Genomic DNA, 20,451 nt, shown 5'->3' on the forward strand with positions numbered 1-20,451 from the left:
GCAGGCTCCATACTCAACACAGAGCCCGATGTTGGGCTTGATCCCATGACCCTGGGATCATGACTTGAACTGAAATCAAGAGTCAGATGGTCAACTGACTAAGCCACCCAGGCGCCCCCAGATTTTTACTTAATACATCTTAGGGGTTAGTCTATGTTAATCATCATCAATTTTTTTGAAAACAATTTTTTATGAAAACATCAATTTTTTTTTTTTTTTTTGGTAGCTGTATGGTCTTCCATTTTAGTGATACCATCATGTTATTTCACCAGTTCTATTGATAGATGCATAGGCAGGATTAAAAACAACCTAGTATAAAATTCTTAGGAAATTAATAACCATGTATGTTAGGCACTTTTCACATGTAAAGTATATCTGTAGGCTACATTCCTTCTAGGTCAGAGGGTATGTTCATTTGTAATCTTGGAAGTGTCAGGTTGCCTTCCATTTATGTGGAGGAAGAGGTTATTCTGGATGATGGGGTATTGTCCATCAAATGGACTTAAGGGAGGTACTTAAGTGGGAATTTCAGACAGTTGAAAGGAGAGCATTGAGAGATGGGAAAAAGACTTCAAAAATGAAGGTAGTTAAAAGTAAAATTTGGTTGCTTGGCCATTTAATTGAGGACCCTGGTGCTAGTGACCACCCACATACAAAAGAGATACTCCTGGGATGTTTATTCAAGAATCATACTGGATCCTTTCTGGATTCTGGACCTAGGAATGCAGAGATGCATAAAATACTCATAAAATACTAACCTACAGTGTAATGGAGGAAATAGATGAACAAACAATTATACAATGAGTTTCGCTACCCTAAATGCTGTACCTTGAAGATGTCAACTTAAGTTGAATTAGTCAAAAAATGAAAACATGGAGGGGCGCCTGGGTGGCTCAATTGGTTAAGCATCAGGTCATCATCTTGCAGTTTGTGAGTTTGAGCCCTGCATTGGGCTCCGTGCTGTCAGTGTGGAGCCTGCTTCAGGTCCTCTGTCACCCTCTTTCTCTGCCCCTCCTTGCTCACTCAAAAATAAACAAATATTTAAAAAAAAAAAGGAAAGTATGGATGTTTCATATTTGATGCAACTTGTAACAATAGAATCTTACTATTTGAAGAATTGTAGAGTTTTAGTTTTACATCAACCCTTTACTTAGTGCAGGAGATCCCTACTTCACAAATTCTGACTATTGGTCATTAAGCCTCCGCTTAAATATCTCTAATGATAGAGAAGTCATAATCTTCTGTGAGGCAGTCAGTTCATTGTAGGGAGGAGCTGTAGTAAGGAAATGCTTTTTATGAAACAAAATTTACCACATCCTGACCTCATGATTTGATTTAGTATTGGAGTGAGACAAATAGACACTAGGTCTATAAAATGAGGTAGTTGTCTCCACGGCTAGGATACCTTTCCAGTCAAACTTTGTCGAATTCGTTCTTTGATTTTCTGACCCATATGTACATAGCAGATGGATGTTCAAGTAACACTGATTATTTATTATTTGGACATTTGTGGAATTTTGTGCCCAGTTCTCTCTCTGTCTCCCCTATCACCATGGCTACAGTTAACAGTAAATGCTGTTGACTTTTAAAAATCTGTTGTTAAACAGATTCCCCAAATTTGCTAAGCAAATCTTTATCCTGTATTTATGCAGTTTATTTTATTTGAGCCTAAACGAAGGCCTTTATATTAATTGTCCCTGTTAAATCTCATCTTGCCATTGAGGCAGCCTGTTCTTAGTGTGTTTTTCTTGGATATCAGTTAACTTTATATCAACTAATTCCATGGAGCTCAGGAGACTAGAAAATGGAAGTATTGTGAAAAACAAAAAAACAAAAAACAAGTGATTGAGAATTTAGGCGTGCCCCTAGTCCTCCAGGTTGGAGTTGTATGTTGAATTAGAAATGTTTCTTAAGTCCTTGGACTTTCTGGAAACATTTTTGGGTAAATCATATTTTTGTTTTAAAGCCCTAAATTTGGGAGTGGAATGTTATCCGGACTAGACTAGAGAATTCGCTTTCACGCTGTATGGTGCTTGGTGTTTTGACAAGCTCACTTTGACATTACAGCTGCCAGGTAACCCTAAGGGGGTGGAGTTGAGAAGAACCGCTGAGTACTTGGAAGAATAAAACCCTGTTGGTGGTCAGGGTTTTAGCCTTGTTTACAGAGATTGGCAGCATATTTACAAAAGAAGAGAACCTAGTATGCTTTCCCCAGAGCTGGAGCAGGGAGAAGAGAAGAGAGGACCAGACTCCTTGAGAGAGGGTGTGGCACTGGGCCTAGAGGGAAGACCGGAGGCAGAACTGGAATGGGACGCGGACAAGATTGTAGCGGGGTTGCCAGCAGTACCTAAAAGGGTTTGTATGTATTCTAACTTTTGCCTTCATCCTTGCCAACAGTGGTATGATCTTCAGTTTTTAACAGTAGCTAAGCAGACTGAATAAAAGGCATCGTTCATGTCCTTTACCTGTCTTTTGGTGCATATTTGTAATATTTGGGAATACTCTCACTAGGTCGCAACACATAATTGTGCTATAATGGGAAGGGTAAGGGAAAGTAAGGGTCATCACCCGCAAAGTTAGAGTGGTGAAAAGATTGGAATTCAGTCTCTGAGAGGGAAATCTTCATCCTCCTGTTGCTTTTTTACTGCTGAGCTGTCTCAGCAATGAAGGAACCTGAGTCCTTGTGGGGCCCTTTGATTATATCTCCCACTATTAGAGGAATAATGTTGTATTTTGGTTTTGAATGTGTTGACTTTGCAGTAAAAGGCAAGCCAAGCAGAGTGTTTCTTGGAAGGCAGTTAAAATATGAGTTTGGAGCACAAGGCCAAGAAGTGTAGAGATGTAGATTTGAGAGGTAGCAGAGGGCTGACTGTGGACATGGAAGTGTGGTGTCATGTAAACTAATAAAGAACAATGTGTCAGTGTGTCTCATATCCTGAAGAATTTTAGAAAAGAACGTTGAATTTCACCAGAAAGGCATCACTAGTGAATTTCAACAGATGTTTCAGTCAAGTACTTGATAGAGGGAAAGAAGGATCGTGAGACCAAACAACAAGGGTTGAAAAAGGAGGGAGTATTGAAGTATATGCATAAAGCGGGGAGTAAGTTATTGGCCTGGGAAGACAAGGTTTCTGGTGCCAGTTTTTATTTAATCAACAAAGGTCATAGACCTGTCTGTTCTGTGTACTGTTCGCAGGCTGTCTGCTTTTCCACTTGTTTAGCAGGGTACCTGGGTTTGTGAATCAGCCCTGGGTGGCCCTAGCTGACTAGCAGTGAAGGGAGGTAGAAAGAATAGGGTTTTGATGTGTGACCTCCAGACACACTCAAATGAAGCAATGATGGAAGTTTCCTATATAGTTGGGACCAAGTGCTAGAATCTCAATTTGGGATTTATCACCATCAGTGAAGTTGATAACCCCAGGAGTCCCGCTGTCTCTCTTTACTGTTGTCACTTTCTTTGACAGCTAGATGTTTGGTTTCTGACAGTCCTTCACATCACACCAACATCTTCTAATTTTGAAAATTCTGTGATTTATTTTGCAGTCTTTGGAAATTTCTATTGCTAGTAATTGTATTTCCTCGCATGGGATTGACAGTTTTCTGTGAACGCAGTGGCTTTTCATTGCAGTGCTGAATCGTTGTGAAATCTGCCTGAAGACCTTAATGGGGAATAAGGTTAAGCTAAATTTTATTTGCAGGAGAGATACCAATGCAAATAATTAAAGTGATAATTAAATCAGTAATTCCTTCTATACATAGCCAAGTTTGTACATGGTTCGGTTGCAGTAGCAATATCGTGTCTTACCTTTCTGTCCAGAGGCTGAAGTTTTCTTTTTACCTTGATTGTAATGCAGATGCAGATTTCAGAAGTGAGAGTGTGGGAAAATGTGCATCATAGAATGGAGGAAGCTGTAGCTGCTGGTAGATATTGGGGCCTGGAAGCAACAGGTGACCAAGGTAGGAGAAAGGTACTGAACAGGGAGTTTGATTCGTATCTTTGCTGTCAGGCAGAAAAGCCCAACTCTAGGGGTCCAAACAAGAAGCTGTCCTATTGAACCACTGGGGAGTCTTGAAAGATTTGAGTTATTTAACATCTGGATACTAACTCAGAAACATACAGATACCAATACCATCACATGTTTGTGATGAAAATGTAGTGGGAATTCACATCCACCTGTAACATGGATAGGATGTTGTTATAAATTATTTTGGTACTCCTCAGTTTTAGTTTCTGCATTAATAAAATGACGGAACTGAATTAGAATGAGACAGTCTTCAGGGTTTCCTGCGGCCCTGTCTAGGACTCTACAGTGGAACTTTACGTACTACTTTGGGGAAGACGCGTTTCTTTGGTGGCCTACAAATAAAAACTGTGTGGAACAACGCCATTTATTATATGTGATAATTCTGTGTGGTCACATATGATTTATATTAGTAGTTTCAAGATGTGCTATTGTACAGTATCTCATTTGACGATCTCGTTGAGATGATGAAATAGGTCAGGAAGGGATTATGTTCATTTTGCTGATGAAATGAAACCATTATGGTTAATATCTTGAGTAGTTATTGAAATCTGATGGTCTCATTAACATTTGGGATGCTAGCCACCAAGGATAAAATCCTGCCACTGAGGAGAAAAAACCTCAGGACAAAAAGCTGTCAGGACAACTTTCTCACCTTCAGCTATCTAGCAGATTTACATATGCTCCAAGTTCTGACTCAGATGGCCTGTGAAGCTTTTCTTGATATCCCTTCTACCTTGGCAGAGTTGAAGCGCTTTGATCATTGTCCTCTGGACCCTGGATTTTAGTGCTCCATTTAATCCACCCTGCTGAGCTCCTGCAGTCCAGATACTTGTCTTATTCATCCCTACACCCCGCAGCCTGCGCAGTACCTGGCAGATAGATAGATATGCTCAGTGAGAAGTTGCAGAATGAAAGAGTCGAGTTGGTGGGCTGGTGTTAAAGGATGCTGCAGAGGAGGGTGTGAAACCTGGGCTCTGGAGTGGGAAGAAGACATCATTGTACACCTTTTTTAGATAGAAATTTTGCCCTGTATGTGCGTTTAAAAATTAACAACAGCCTAATTAATAAAGAGAGGTAGCTAGGGGTCAGATCTATCTATTCATAAAATAAATTTGAATTAAAAAAATGAGAATTAAAGCTCATGAATTGATGGAAATTTTTAAATTATTGTTTTATTTTTTCTCTGAACTGTCATCATATATGTCAACTCTAAACATCATATATGTTTAACAGCAATCTTGTATTCAGTCTCAACTCTGATTTAGAGTAGTAAAATAGAATTTTAAAATTCTCTCAAGAAATAAACCCTAATCTGGTTAAGCTTTATGTTAAGTGAAGTTTATATTTGTCCAGTGACCTATTCTTGTTGAAAGACACTTGTTCAGAGAAGCCCTTTAGCCCTAATTTTCTCAAACTTGCCATAAGTAGTAACCCCTTTAAAAGGAAACATGCAGGATGTATTTTTCATGTTACTTAAATTGTATAGCTGTGAAACTAGATAAAAAATTTTTTATTGTTTTTGGCTCATTTATAACTATAAACCAAGACTGCAAATTAAATACAAAGACAACTATGAAACTAACAAATTTCAAGTTAATAGTTATTCGGTGAGACAGGTGATGTTTAGGTTTCACAATAGAAAAAAATAGCCTCAGGTCTCATGCCATTTTAAATCTGTTTCTCTATTTTCACTTGAGTGATACTAAAAGCTGCAAGTATCCATTCTCTGTAAGTAATGTTGTGCAAGGTGCTATTAATGACTTTAAGGCTTTGTTTTTAAGTTCGGGATAATCAGACCTCATGTCTGACCAAAACACTTGCCAGCAAACATTCCTTAAATACCGGTTTTAATGAGATGTCAGCTGTGGTGTTCACTCGGAGATGAGGTTAACATGATGACATTACTGAAGTCTTTATTAAATGGTTCTCTATACCAGCTCATGCTGGAAGTGAGAATGGAAAAATGTCATTGGGTACTTCCATCCACATTTATTTCTAATGAACTTTTGCAATTGTACTACAAAGATAGGACCCGTGTAATACTTGCAGCATATATATATGGTATTAGCTGTTAGACTGTTTGTTGGCTTTTGACGATGCCTGTATTGTCATATGCTTTGATGATTCTAGTTTCCTGTACAGTATTTTTCACTGTTGGTTACAGTTACAATGAGACCTTTCCTTGCACAGTGTGCCATGAGAAACGTTTGGCCTGAGGGAGATCTTAATACAACCAAAGAAGTATCAGTGAAAGACAGCCTACTGACAGTACTTGTTTAGATTGTGGTTACTTGTGATCCAGAATTTTTATCATTCATTTTAGATTATCTTTTATTTTATTTTTTTTTAATTTTTTTTTAACGTTTATTTATTTTTGAGATGGAGAGAAACAGAGCATGAACGGGGGAGGGTCAGAGAGAGGGAGACACAGAATGGGAAGCAGGCTCCAGGCTCTGAGCTGTCAGCACAGAGCCCGACGCGGGGCTCGAACTCACGGACCGCGAGATCATGACCTGAGCCGAAGTCGGACACTCAACCGACTGAGCCACCCAGGCGCCCCTAGATTATCTTTTAAATGAAAGCATTAAAAATTTTTTTGTACACAATCTGTAGACTCCCCTTTTCCTCCCAACATACTTGGGACCTCTGGTTTGGGAAATACTGCGTCAGCATGTATTTTTGTGATCACCATCTAAGAGTCCAGGATTAAACGGTGGGAAAACAAATTTTAAAAAACTTGGCCCTTCTTAATGTAATGAGAGAGCCTTTAACAGCAAACTATAAATAGAGTGATTTGTTCGATCTGACAAGTCTTAAAGGTCCACAAAGAGGGGCGCCTGGGTGGCGCAGTCGGTTAAGCGTCCGACTTCAGCCAGGTCACGATCTCGCGGTCCGTGAGTTCGAGCCCCGCGTCAGGCTCTGGGCTGATGGCTCGGAGCCTGGAGCCTGTTTCTGATTCTGTGTCTTCCTCTCTCTCTGCCCCTCCCCCGTTCATGCTCTGTCTCTCTCTGTCCCAAAAATAAATAAACGTTGAAAAAAAAAAAATTTAAAGGTCCACAAAGAAGACTAGGAAACGTATCATAAGGACCCACCCAGTTATCTTAAGGGTGGGGAAGAGTTTAGAGCATATCATGGAACAGATCTTGTTTGAATAGGGTCTTAAAGGATGAGAGGTGGGTTTAAATGAAGCAGAAAGATAGTATGTGTGAAGACCATGGCCATGAAAGACATGATGGTGGGAAATGTGTGGCCTTAGATGGCATTTGCAAAGGGAGCTGTAAGTTGGAATCCAAAAGTAAAAGTCTTGTTAGGCCAAGCGTGTAGGTCTCATTTCATATATGCTAAGAGAGAAGATGAAGATCTTAGAATTGAGAGAGTATTCGTGGCAGTATTTTTTATACATAGCAATTACACACTGTATCGTAGCGTTCGCCTTCTGTAGGCCTTGGAGCTCTTCAGGTGCTGGAACCGTAAGTTAGTCTTGGTACACTAAGCTTTTGGTAGAGTAACTGATAAAACTAATGGTTAGACAGTATTGGTCGATTGACTCACCTTGAGTACAGAGGATTCAGGAGAGAATGATGACAGTCTCCTATGGTGGTGGTTGTGATCTTTTGTGGGTGACAGACTCCTTTGTGATTCTGCTGAAAGCAACAAACCTTGAAAGCCATATATTTGACCTGCAGTTTCATGGCATTCATGTATCCCTGAAACCAGTCCATGGATTTTTTAGTCAGAATCCCTCCTTAGGAAATTATACCCGGGGAACCTATAATCACTGTGAATAACTGTCTCTTTTAATAATCTTTAAGTATTAGACTATGGACTATGACTGTGTCTTTTTTAATACTCTTTTTGAGTTCTTCTTGTGTTTGGGAGGAGTTAATTCAAATAGCTGAACTATTTAAGAAGAAGAAAGAATTTTTTTTTTTTTTTTTTTTTTTTTTTTTTTTTTATGACGACTAAGGTAAAACATTGCTGGTCTGTAAAGGTAGTTAGTATATTAGTTAAGCCAGCAACCAAGAAGCACTTGCTTGAGGCAATCCTGACATTCCTGAGTTTGGTTTTAGCAAGTGAGTTGAGGTCCCCAAGACCACCCTTAGGCCCAGTGATTTGCTAGGACTAACAGGACTCAGAAAAGCTGTTGTACTCATGGTTATGGTTTATTACAGTGGAAAAGATACATATTAAAATCCTCAAAAGGAAAAGGCACATGGGGCAAATCCCAGGAGCAACCAGGTGCCAGCTTCCAGGTGTGCTGGCCCAGTGCAGTGGCACAGGTGCACTCACTCCATAGCTCAGCATCACTGTGACAGCACGTGCAGAGTGTTGCAGCTTGGCAAGCTCAGTGGAGCCTTGGTGTCCAGAGTTTTTATTGGGTCTCAGTCACACAGGTTTGCAGTGTTTGTATCAGGGAGAATGTGCCAAGGGCTCAGAGCTTATTGCCTAGGGACTAGCCAGGGGCCAGTCCTAAACAGGCCTTTCTTGGGAATATGCAACATTTGAGCATCACAAGCCTGTTGAGTTCTCCTTTCCTGCACAGTAAGCTGTTCAGAGAGTTAGCTTTCTTCTGGCCTGCCTGTCTAGCTATTCTTTTTTTAGATATGCTGTTTCTGTGGACCTCCTTGGTCTCATCATAGGTAGCCATTCTGTGTACTACATATCTGGACTGTAACGTTTTCCTCTCCAACGAGTAATTGGGAAGTTTGTTTGGACCTAAGGACATAACTGTGTTTTGCAGTTTCATGAGTTTGTAGTGAAATCTAAGTGCCCATTCTATCATTCATTTAACAAAAGTGTTTTTTTTTTTAAATTTTTTAATGTTTATTTTTGAGAGAGAGAGAGAGAGGGACATAGTGCCCGCAGGGGAGGGGCAGAGAGAGAGGGAGACACAGAATCTGAAGCAGGCTCCAGGCTCCAAGCTGTCAGCACAGAGCCCAATGCAGGGCTCGAACTCACAAACTGCGAGCTCATGACCTGAGCCAAAGTCGGACGCTTAACCGACTGAGCCACCCACGCACCCCTAACAAAAGTTTTTTGAATGTTGGTATGTAACAGGCCTGCTAGACATGGATTTACAGAAATTATTAATATGGATCTCTGCCTGCAGGGTGCTTATAGTTTCATAGGGGAGAGAAAAAATATAGCAATCCTGTTAATGTGTGCTTTGGGAAGCACTTAACCTCATTGGAGACCATGGTGGAAGGTCTGTGTCTGTTTGTAGGGGAAGGTGTTGGTAATTACGGGAAGACTTCCCTGAAGGAGTCACTTCTCCAGTTAAGCCATAAAGATCAAAAGATACAACTGGGCATGTTGCTAGTGTTTCTCCAGTCTATGATTGCCTTAACTGGTGTAGTCTCCTTGGCCTACTGAGCAAGCACCCTAATCCTAGCTAGAAGATACATGCCTTTGTCAGGGTTTTGCACAAGAGGAAAGAGAAATACAAATCTATTTCCATTACTCCATTACCATAAATCCACCCAAATGACATTTCCAACCTCTAGTGAAGTAGGTAGTTGTATTTTCACATATTGCTTCCAGGTGGGGGAATATGTGAATACATAGCTTTGGGCTGATAAGAATAACCATTAAAAATTTACATGTACTGTGTTTCAAATGGGAGAGCCTTACCTTGATGAAATTACTTGTAAGAATTTTTCTGTACTTGTAAACCAAAAAGTTTTAGAAAAAAACCTCGGTCCCGATTTTATCACATTTGACTCCTATGTATGTGTGCTTCTCAACAGAATTTGGAACTTCTGAGAGAAATAAGCATTTTATTTTTTGAACAGTGCAAAGAAATTGTAGTATAATAGGATCAGGAATGTATTATTTTAGTGAATATGGGATAACTTCATATTGTGAACCTTGAGAATTTTTTCTAATAGAATCTTCTCTTTTCCCAGCATTACAGTGTTTCTGCCACCTTTGTACAAAAGACAATTTTACGTGTGTGACAGATGGGCTCTGCTTTGTCTCTGTCACAGAGACCACAGACAAAGTTATACACAATAGCATGTGTATAGCTGAAATTGACCTAATTCCCCGAGACAGGCCGTTTGTGTGTGCACCGTCTTCAAAAACTGGCTCTGTCACTACAACGTATTGCTGCAATCAGGACCACTGCAATAAAATAGAACTCCCGACTGTTGGTAAGTGGTTGTGTAAGACTTTTCTCTAATACTGCAAGAAAAGCTGATTCTGACCCAGGTTTTAGAACTAAAACCTTGCTCTGTGGAGAGGCAAGAAGGAACTTGTCCATAGTTGTAGAGTTATAGGAGTAGCCAAGATCCTGCCTGCTGGGTGTGTGTTGTTGGAGAACGTGGTTCCAATAATAGACTTTCTCTGAGGTCTGTTATGCCTAAAAGGCCATCCTCTTCAAGGCGGATTCTGACAGGGCTGCTGCAGCAGTACATCCTCAGAGTGTCCCTGCTTTGTCCTCAGAGTGGCCTTCTCTTCCTTGTATGATGCCCCAGCCTTTTAAAGCAGTCGGTAATGGGCAGGAATTGAGTGCAGCACTAAACAGTCCAGATGCCTTCATTTTGTAATTTAACTTTGCTTTATGATCTTTATATACAAATCATTATATATGATTTCGGGGCTTTTGGTCCTTCACCATAGTTTACGTTTAACAGTGTTCTGGCCGAGCCAGGAATTTGAAGGCTTCATAAATTCTTAGAATTAGATTAATGTTCAGGTTCTGGTTTAAGATGTTAGCCTGAGCACATGTATTTAACTCCTTCCATCACTTTCCTCAAATCCTGAATTTCTACAGTGGCAATATAGAATATTCAATATAAAAGTGGGGGAAACCTGTATTCATGCTAGCAGAATTAATGGAAGAATACCAGCCTCATGCCTATATTTGTGAGAAACTTCTATAATTTGTAGTGCAGATAGCATCAGACTAGTGAAGAATTGACTACCCAGATGAAGAGAAGTACATGAAAGCACCTCTTACAGAATCCCACCTAACCTTACACTGAGGCACTCGGGTGAGGAGGTTACAGGAGGAAATGCCCCATCCTTCTTTAGGAAGCACCTGCTTTCATTGGTCACGGAGGCAACCACAGTGCTCCCTCTCCACTCCGAGTTGGTCCAGGCATCGTGCTAATTAGAGTAGGAAGCACTGCTGTGGCCCAGCAGAAAAGGGCCAGCCCCACAGGTTACAGAGCGAGGCAGTCCTGCACTTCATTCAAGTGATAACAGCAAAGTAAAACCAGACCTTTCAGCATGGTGGGGAAGCTCCCCATGGCAAGTTTCTATCAGACTGATTTTTCTGACTTCTGTTTAGGCATCTGCAATTCTAAAATGACAAAGAAAAATTATAATTCCACAATTTCCCATTTCCATTTGGCTTGAAATATCTAAATGAAGACTCATAAAGCGTTGTGAAGAACTCACTTCATTTCTAATGCTCAGCATACATAAATCCCTCATTCCCAGGTCTCTGATAAGCAAACAGCAAAAAAATAAAAATAAAAAAAAAATTTTACCAAATGAAAAGATTCAGTGGTTCAGAAGTGAACTGAACTGGATGAATCAATCCTATGAAAAAGACTTACCTCATGATAGGGAAGAACTCCCAGACAGTCTAAAGTCCATTTTCAGTTAAAGATCACTTTTATTTTATTTATTTATGTATGTATGTATTTATTTATTTATTTATTTATTTATTTATTTATTTATTAATGTTTATTTATTTTTGACAAAGAGAGAGCAGGGGAGGGGCAGAAAGAGAGGGAGACATAGAATCCAAAGCAGGCTCCAGGCTCTGAGCTGTTAGCACAGAGCCTGATGCGGGGCTGGAACTCACAAACCGTAAGATCATGACCTGAGCCGAAGTCGGACGTTTAACTGACTGAGCCACCCAGGCGCCCCGAAAGATCACTTTTAGATGAAAAGCTCAACTGATGAATTATTTTTAAAAATGCAGTATTGAGAGTGAATAGCAGACTGGATACTAATATTTTATAGTTAAGTGTGATACAAGCTTAAGGCAAGATAAGCTTGAGAACTTGTGTTATAATTCAGGGAGAAAAGAGGGTGAGCAAATTAAGAGCTATAGAGGATAAATCTAGGTGATCCAATACACTTACTACAAAAATTCCAGAAAATGACAAATGAGCAGACAGAAGAGAAGAATGTTATGCAAAATTAATGAAAAAATACGTAATGAAATACATATAATAAAATGTCAGTTTCAAGAATGAAGAAAAAAATTGCTTATGCATTCGGCACAAGTGAACACTGATTACCTCTAAAAAGAAGAAAAAGTTCAGATTTTCTGCTTTTTTAAATATCAGAAGTTAATGGAACATCATATATTAATTGTTACCTAAAATTCCTTAGGTCTGCCAAGATTTTCTATGTATAAAAACAACAGCCATTTTTAGATAATAAGTATTCAGTGTATGAGAACCCATGTACTCTTCTTTAAAGAAATTATAAGAATTAGGATTCTATCATAAGACATCAATCCAAGTAAAGATCTCAAGAATGGGAAAGTTGTGATATGAAAGAAATGGTTCTGAGCAGTGAACCAGCAAGGCTCAGGATTAATGCCAATGTAATTAATGTGTTTCTGAAATAATGCAAAATGTTAGTTATTAAGAGATTATAAGAATATAAATGATCTTGAAATAAAAGTCCAAGTGGTAAATGTCTGACTCTTGATTTTGGCTCAAGTCATGATCTCTTAGTTAGTGAGATCAAGCCCCATGTTGGGCTCTGAGCAGACAGTGCCCAGCCTGCTTGGGATTCTCTCTCTCTCTCTCTCTCTCTCTCTCTCTCTCTCTCTCTCTTCTCTCTCTCTTTCTCTCTTTTTCTCTTTGCCCCTCTCCCACTTATGAGAGCATGGGCACACTCCAATAAACTTTAAAAAATAAAAATTAAAAAAAGTACAAGTGGTTAACATAGACTAGGAAGTATATACATGTAAACTCTATTAACAAAGCAAAAGATATATTTTACATTTAAAAAAATGGATGGATGGGGCGCCTGGGTGGCGCAGTCGGTTAAGCGTCCAACTTCAGCCAGGTCACGATCTCACGGTCCGGGAGTTCGAGCCCCGCGTCAGGCTCTGGGCTGATGGCTCAGAGCCCGGAGCCTGTTTCCGATTCTGTGTCTCCCTGTCTCTCTGCCCCTCCCCCGTTCATGCTCTGTCTCTCTCTGTCCCAAAAATAAATAAACGTTGAAAAAAAAAAAAAAAATGGATGGAAGGGTGTCTGGCTGGCTCAGTTGGAAGAGCATATGACTCTTGGTCTCAGGGTCCTGAGTTCGAGCCCCATGTGGGGTGTAGAGATTAAGTAAATAAAAACTTACAAAAATGGATAGAGATAGATATATATACACAGACATATACTAAAATGTGAATTGTGTGGGGCTAGTAAGGCTAAAGAAAATTTTTTTTCATTTTACTTTTGCTCATCTATATTTATACTTTTTTTTTTTTGCCTACCATTTGTATATATTATTGGCCTTGGAATAAGAAGACAAGCCAAACTTCTTTAAAAAAAAAAAAAAGACTTAACACTTATGATGAGCACCGAGTAATGTATAAAATTGTTTAATCACTGTACTATGTACCCGAAATTAATATAACACTGTATGTTAACTATACTGGAATTAAAATTTAAAAACTTGATTTAAAAAAAGGACTTTTAAGACATTAATGGGAGTTTTTCCAGATTATTTTTTTTAATTTGTTTATTTACTTATTTTTGAGAGAGAGAGGAGGAGGAGGAGGAGAGGCAGAGAGAAAGGGAGGAAGAAAATTCCAAGCAGGCCGTCAGCACAGAGTGTGGTGTGGGGCTCAATCCCACGAACTATGAGGTCGTGACCTGAGCCGAAATCAAGAGTCAGATGCTTAAGTGACTGAGCCACCCAGGTGCCCCAGATCATTGGTTCTTTTATTAGTGACCTGAGAGTGACCAGAGAGTGATTAGTGACCTGAGAGTGATGTCCTGGAATGTTGGTGGTCACTGGCTTTATTTAGACGAGGCTGAAGAGCAGAAGAAGAGTAAGTGGATGTTGTCTGACCTGATGATCATGAAAGGGGGGCCAATGGGAGAAGACTAAATGATTTATTTGTTCTGGGTTTGAGCCCTATGAGCTGCTGGAATGAGGCTCTCTGACTAATGGGAGTAGTGGCCAAGTGCATGAAATGGGGAGGATTTGTGGATGCCACCTTCAGTGTTTTTGCTATTGTTGATGTTTATTTCATTTGAGGCCCTTTTTCAGGAAAGCCATCATCTGGCCTTGGTCCCGTCGAATTGGCAGCTGTCATTGCTGGACCAGTCTGCTTCGTCTGCATCTCACTCATGTTAATGGTTTATATCTGCCATAATCGTACTGTCATTCACCATCGAGTGCCAAACGAAGAGGATCCTTCCTTAGATCGTCCTTTTATTTCAGAGGGCACTACGTTGAAAGATTTAATTTATGATATGACAACATCAGGCTCTGGATCAGGTAACGTACTTGTTTTTCCTTTTTCCTAAGAAGTCTTTTAAAGATTAAGTGTATTATTTATTAGTTGGCTAAGCCAATTGGCGTATTGTGTTTAAAACTTAAGATAGTGTAAATACTAATTCCAGCTTTAAGGCCAGTTAAGGTCTGCGGCTAATTCATCGTAGATGAATTAGAATGTACTTTTAATGTTGAAGTAAGTTTGTAAGTCATCTTCATGTTTGTATAAATTTCAAAGCTTTCTCACCTTCTTATGACTCCCATGAGATAGAAAGAATAAGGACAATTAATTTCTTAGGAGTGAGGCTGAAGTTCATAGATGTTCAAATGATCTGTAGCTACCTACTCTATTCAGGATTGTTTACCAGCTTTATTTTGATGTTTGAAAGCAAACATGGCAGAAAATGTTTTTGGAATTTTTAAGGTTATTTGCTTTTTTAACATATGAAATTGCTGTCCTTAGCTCAGACCTAGTTTTTTTGTTAAACGAATTGGTTTTCTCACTTTAGGAAAATGTCTAACCACCTTGTTATTTAATATAGCTTTATGGATCCATGACCTCTGTGATGTTTGCTTTTCTCAGTTCCATTTGCTGATTCTTGTGGTTTCAGAAGTAGACTGGCTAATTGCCAGAATCATCTCTTGAAGTGGATTTTGGTATGGCAGTACTTCATGTTTAAACTGAAAGGGATTTATTTTTTCAGTTGCATGAGCTTGAAAAGACACTGAGAGAGGAAGACCCCTGTCCTCTATAATAGTATAATTTGACACTGGGCTAGGAATCAAGAGATCAAGATTCTGGTGCAAGTTTTGTCGTTGGTTGGCTCTCTGACCTTGGTTAAACCGTATTTCTTCTTTTGGGCTTCTATGTCCTCATCACAAATTTGGAGCAGATACTGAGAAACACTGTCTTTTGAAAAGTATAAATCAACTTCAGATAAAGCCTGGATTCATGGATAAAATGAAGATTTGAAAATATATATGATGAAAATTCCACTAATTTTATAATCAAGTAACTAAAGGAACATTAAAGCAGAAGTTGTGATTGGAGTAGGAATAGGACTGAAGCATGAAATCTCATCTGATACCAACAAAATTTCACACTGTGACAAATGTCTGTTTATTTTAAGGAAATGAATATAGATTTATACGCGTATCTGTTTATTCATTTAAGCGCGAGGAAACCCGCTTCTTGGCCTGAAGTCTTCCATGGACTTTGGCCATATATATTCAGTAAGTGACTTGTGTCCATGACACTAGTACACACACAGGCTTGTGCTGCGACTCAGGTCTCTCAAGGCAGCCTGTAGGGACCTCTGAGATCGTTGTGAGCAGGGAGGCAGTGAGAGGTTGGACTGAGATAGAGCAGCCTTGGTACTGAAGTGTGATAGTCTTTGGGCCGGAGTGCTAAGAGGAATGGAGAGAGCTTGTTTTAAGGCTTCTCTGGGGTTTTCCACTGATTCTGAGTATAGTCCAGAGGGTTCCCAAGGAACATCTGGCTCATTCTAGAAGTCACCCTAGGCCAAAAAACTATGATAAGCAAAGACCAAAGTCACAGAAAATCAGAGTGGCTACAAATCATTTGGAATTCATTCCTTATTGCCATACTTCCTGCATAGCAGTAATGTATCAGGCCTCAAGGGGAATAAGCCCACCTAAAGCATTAGAAGAAGTTGCTGTCTGCATGGCAGCTGATTTCTGAATAAGAATACATTTATTAACCTTTTAAGATACAGACATGAAGTAAAGAATGAAATTCTTCTTTTTCCATTTTATCTGTATTTCTAGATACATCGGGAACTACAACTCTGCTGTCTGAAACTTTCTTTCTCTCCTTTTATGCTCCACCCTGCAAAAACTGGTCTACACTGTTTGCTAGCCCTGTGGCTTTGGGCAGTTAGCTGATGTCTCATGCCCAAGTTATTTTATCTTTAAAATGAAAGTAATGAACCCTGCCCTCTGCACGTCATTGGATTGTTGTGAGGTTCAAATGAGACAAGATGTTCTGATAAATTGTAGTTAGGTCCAAATGACAGGTGTTACTCTTATTGGAAAGGCATTTGGAAGAAGAATCTGACATGCAGTATAATTTGCTGCATTACAAAAAAAAACTTAGTTGAAGGCCTCCTTTCCCTGTCATAGTTCATTATGTGCTGAATAGCCTCCAAATTTATTGAGACAGAAGCTATCTTATGTAGAATGATAGCAGAAAATGCCACTCGTTTACCTTCTATTCATTATAAAGCCTTAGTCTCATGCATGGGACTCGTGACTGTGAGTAAAATGCCTTTACATAAAAGCCTTTTTAGCCCTTTCACTCACTGAGAAAAGATGAAACTAATCATTTCATGTTATGAATTCATATGTTCATTATTCAGTACCATGACCATAATGGAGGAAAGGCCTGATCTCTGTTTCTCAAAAACTGTGTCTTTAACTTGGAAACCGTGGGCAGCTCTACCCCTGAAGCTAGCCTGATCCCTGTTGCGTTTATCTGAATCACAGGCTGTATGTGGGCCCTTATTTAAGCTGTCATTAGATTGTAAACTATGTGTGAGCATGTGCATGTGTGCCAGTTTGGGGAAGAGAGTAAGTCTCTTAGGCCACTGTTCATTATGTCTTGTTCATGCTTATGGTCTCCTAGAATGTACGTGGTTGTTCCGGTCTCGTTTTTCTCGTTTGCTGCATGTGAAGCTGCTTGGACCCTGTCTGCATATTGATGTTTCTCACAAGCATTTCTAAGGATACAGAAGAGGAAAGCAGATAACATAGAGATTTGAGTTAGGCCTGTTTCTTTTTCTCTTTAGAAGAAAATTATTACTTTTTAAAAATGCTCACTTATTCATACGGGTTGTGGTAACTAAATATAGATAATATGACAGATCTAGATTTGGTTTTGAATTTTAGTTTGGGATCTAGAATGCAGTGATGATGGGGAGACAAAAACTTTCCCCTTTCTTGACTGTATCATTTACACGAGGCCTGAATGTGTTAGACGTTTTCATCCTTCCCATTTGCAGTTCCCCTTTCTCTTGTACTCCTTGCCTTTTTTTTTTTTTTAAAGTTTATTTGTCTGTTTTGAGAGAGAGAGAGAGAGAGAGAGAGAGTAGGTGAGGGGCAGAGAGGAAAAGAGAGCATTGCAAGCAGGCTCCAAGCTCAGTGCAGAGCCTGATGCGGGACTCAGTCCCACAACTGTGAGATCACGACCTGAGCCGAAATCACAAGCCTGCCATTTAACCAACTAAGCCACCCAGGTGCCTATCCTTGCCTTTCTAACTCCCAGAGTCGCTTCATGAAGTTAACTCTTAAGTATACTTTATATCTTTAGACGTGTGACCCCATTCAAAGGCTTTAAGAAAATCTTGTGAATTAGTATCTATACTAAATAACATAACTAAGAATTGATTATTCATAATATTAAAAAGCTCCGTGATTTAAATAAGAAATTTTCACAGATCTATTTTTAGCTAGCAGCCTCCTTATCAACAAAAACAATTGCTTATAATTAGACTGCTAACTACTTTGCAATAGGTGGGGAGGATAAAGAGCAAGGAGAGAAAAAGACCCATTTGAGAAACTTCTAGATGAAAAGAGGAAAAACTTTCTGGTCACTTTAAAGCAAAAACTTAATGTTCTGATTAATAAGCATTTTATACTAGGAAACCAAGAGAGCACATATTTTCATTAACTATCATTGGATTAATTTGGTCTACCAAGCAATTCTGAATATAGATTATAAATTACATAAATTTACGTGTATAGGTCATATAAATAAAATACAAGTGTAGAACATAGTTTATACTGGTATTTTTACTGTTAGGGTCAGTATAATTTAAGATGACATTTCCTTAGTCCATAGGGGATGTGATATTAAGTGAACTGGAATAGTTCCAAATACAGTGTTACTTAAATGTTGTAGATAGTGATAAATCCTTTTCTGTAAATGAGTGAGTGTGGCAATATTTTAAAAATACATATTTTAGAGTAGGGCATGTTCAGATGGTGAAATAATGCCAATGTCCCATCACCAAGTTATAAGTTACTTGGCATCGTTCTTTAATATACTAATGTTGCCTAGGCAGCCAGTTCCTAGCAAGTAAGTTGCTTGTCTTGAAATGATTCCTGTGATAATTTTTACTGATTTATTAAAACCAGTATGGATTGGGGCGCCTGGGTGGCTCAGTCGGTTAGGCGTCCGACTTCGGCTCAGGTCATGATCTCGCGGTCCGTGAGTTCAAGCCCCGCATTGGGCTCTGTGCTGACTGCTCAGAGCCTGGAGCCTGTTTCAGATTCTGTGTCTCCCTCTCTCTCTGACGCTCCCCCGTTCATGCTCTGTCCCTCTCTGTCTCAAAAATAAATAAACGTTAAAAAAAAAAAAACCAGTATGGATTGTACATACTGATTTTATGTTTCTTGTATTCACATACTTTTCTTCTCCCATCAATAAAACCATTACTACATTTATCCTTCTAAGATAAGATCTTTAAATTACTTCTCCTCATTCCCCTCATGGGCCCTTTTCAGAAATTTTTAATAGTTCCTGTTTTATCCACAGCTCTCATTGGTCGTCTTGGGCTCAACATTCAGTACTCATCATACTCTTGTGGACAGCTTCCCTTCTCTTCCATTGCTTTACCATGTCCATCCCCGTCTGTGTGTCCAAGCTGGTTCTGTAAACATCCATTCATTTTCCTCTTCTACCTCTGCTTGAATATTCCTCCTACCTAAATTCTTAGCTCCTCTTATCCTTTGGTCCTATCCCTTCTGTAAAGGACAGTCAAAATTCAATTTAGTGTACAAAGTCTACCTGGACCCTCTAGGCAGGAGTTTCTAGATTCTTATATTTATTATTTTCATTTTAAATATGAATTGTTGTTTTTGTAAATAAAGTCTGTGTCTCCCAGTGAGACTGTAAGCTCCTTAAAGATAGAGCTGTAAGAGTTATTCTGTTCCTGAGTCACTCTTTAATGCCTATGCTTATCTTTAGGTTTACCATTGCTCGTTCAGAGAACAATTGCAAGAACTATTGTGTTACAAGAAAGTATTGGCAAAGGTCGATTTGGAGAAGTTTGGCGGGGAAAATGGCGAGGAGAAGAAGTTGCTGTCAAAATATTCTCCTCTAGAGAAGAACGCTCGTGGTTCCGTGAGGCCGAGATTTATCAGACCGTAATGTTACGCCATGAAAACATCTTGGGATTTATAGCGGCAGACAATAAAGGTCAGTAACAGTTCCTTCTCCTTTGAGTAGAATGAAATCTACTTGAGCCTTTCCACAGATATGGCTACTAAACATTGTCAGATTGGGTGAGAAATCAATGTTTGCCATACAGATTAGACCCATTAAGTCAAATAGAATATATTAGAAGCCTTTAGAAACTGGAACTTCTTAAAGATTTTCTTGACTCTTGACTACATGTTTCTAAATCTCTAATTGTTTTTATAAAATATAAAGAGCAATGTATATTTTTTAAAAGCGATGTTCTTTTTTTTCTAGGCAGTTAGTTATTGAGTATAGTCATAACATAGAAAAAATTTTATAAACTCTGGTTGCTCAAAATTGAGATAGGATAGAGCCCAGAGATCTGTTTCCTTTAAATTTCCTCATGACTGTTAGGGCATTCTGATCTAGAGTAATGACCGTATTTATAGGAAGAGTGAAAATAACTGCTCAGTGTATTTTGTGTTTTAAATTGCCAGGGGCTGAGTAGCCTTTTAAATAAATAAAATAAACTCAGTTAAATAGAGAAATAGTTTGTCCAAGACCACCTTGCCTATTGGTGATCATTCGGACGCTTTCTTGCCTGTGGCACAGATCCGATGCCGCAGGAAGCAAAGAAGCCACGTCAGTGGAGAGTCAGAATGAGTGTGACTGCAAGCAGTGGCTTCAGAATGTCCTTCGCCTACTGTCTTGGCTTCAGTTACTACTGTCGTGTCCATTGTTCCTGCTTCCGTAGCT

The 20,451-nt window shown here is 39.2% G+C and overlaps 1 protein-coding gene across 4 annotated transcripts in view; it reads left to right on the forward strand.

Moving 5' to 3' along the window:
• Positions 1-20,451, forward strand: part of TGFBR1 (transforming growth factor beta receptor 1) — a 58,381-nt gene that overhangs the window by 19,422 nt on the left and 18,508 nt on the right. Inside the window, exons 2-5 of one of the 4 annotated variants that reach the window (XM_086683586.1) lie at positions 3,855-3,957; positions 9,932-10,177; positions 14,256-14,498; positions 19,483-19,713. In XM_086683586.1, coding sequence (XP_086539712.1) covers positions 3,855-3,957; positions 9,932-10,177; positions 14,256-14,498; positions 19,483-19,713 — 823 coding nt within the window. The remainder of the gene's footprint in view (positions 1-3,854; positions 3,958-9,931; positions 10,178-14,255; positions 14,499-19,482; positions 19,714-20,451) is intronic. The other 3 variants (XM_086683587.1, XM_086683588.1, XM_086683589.1) reach the window with 3 other exon arrangements.

The sequence above is a fragment of the Puma concolor genome, chromosome D4, assembly GCF_028749965.1.
Source record: "Puma concolor isolate L17-30 chromosome D4, mPumCon1.1.hap2, whole genome shotgun sequence".
Taxonomy (NCBI): domain Eukaryota; kingdom Metazoa; phylum Chordata; class Mammalia; order Carnivora; family Felidae; genus Puma; species Puma concolor.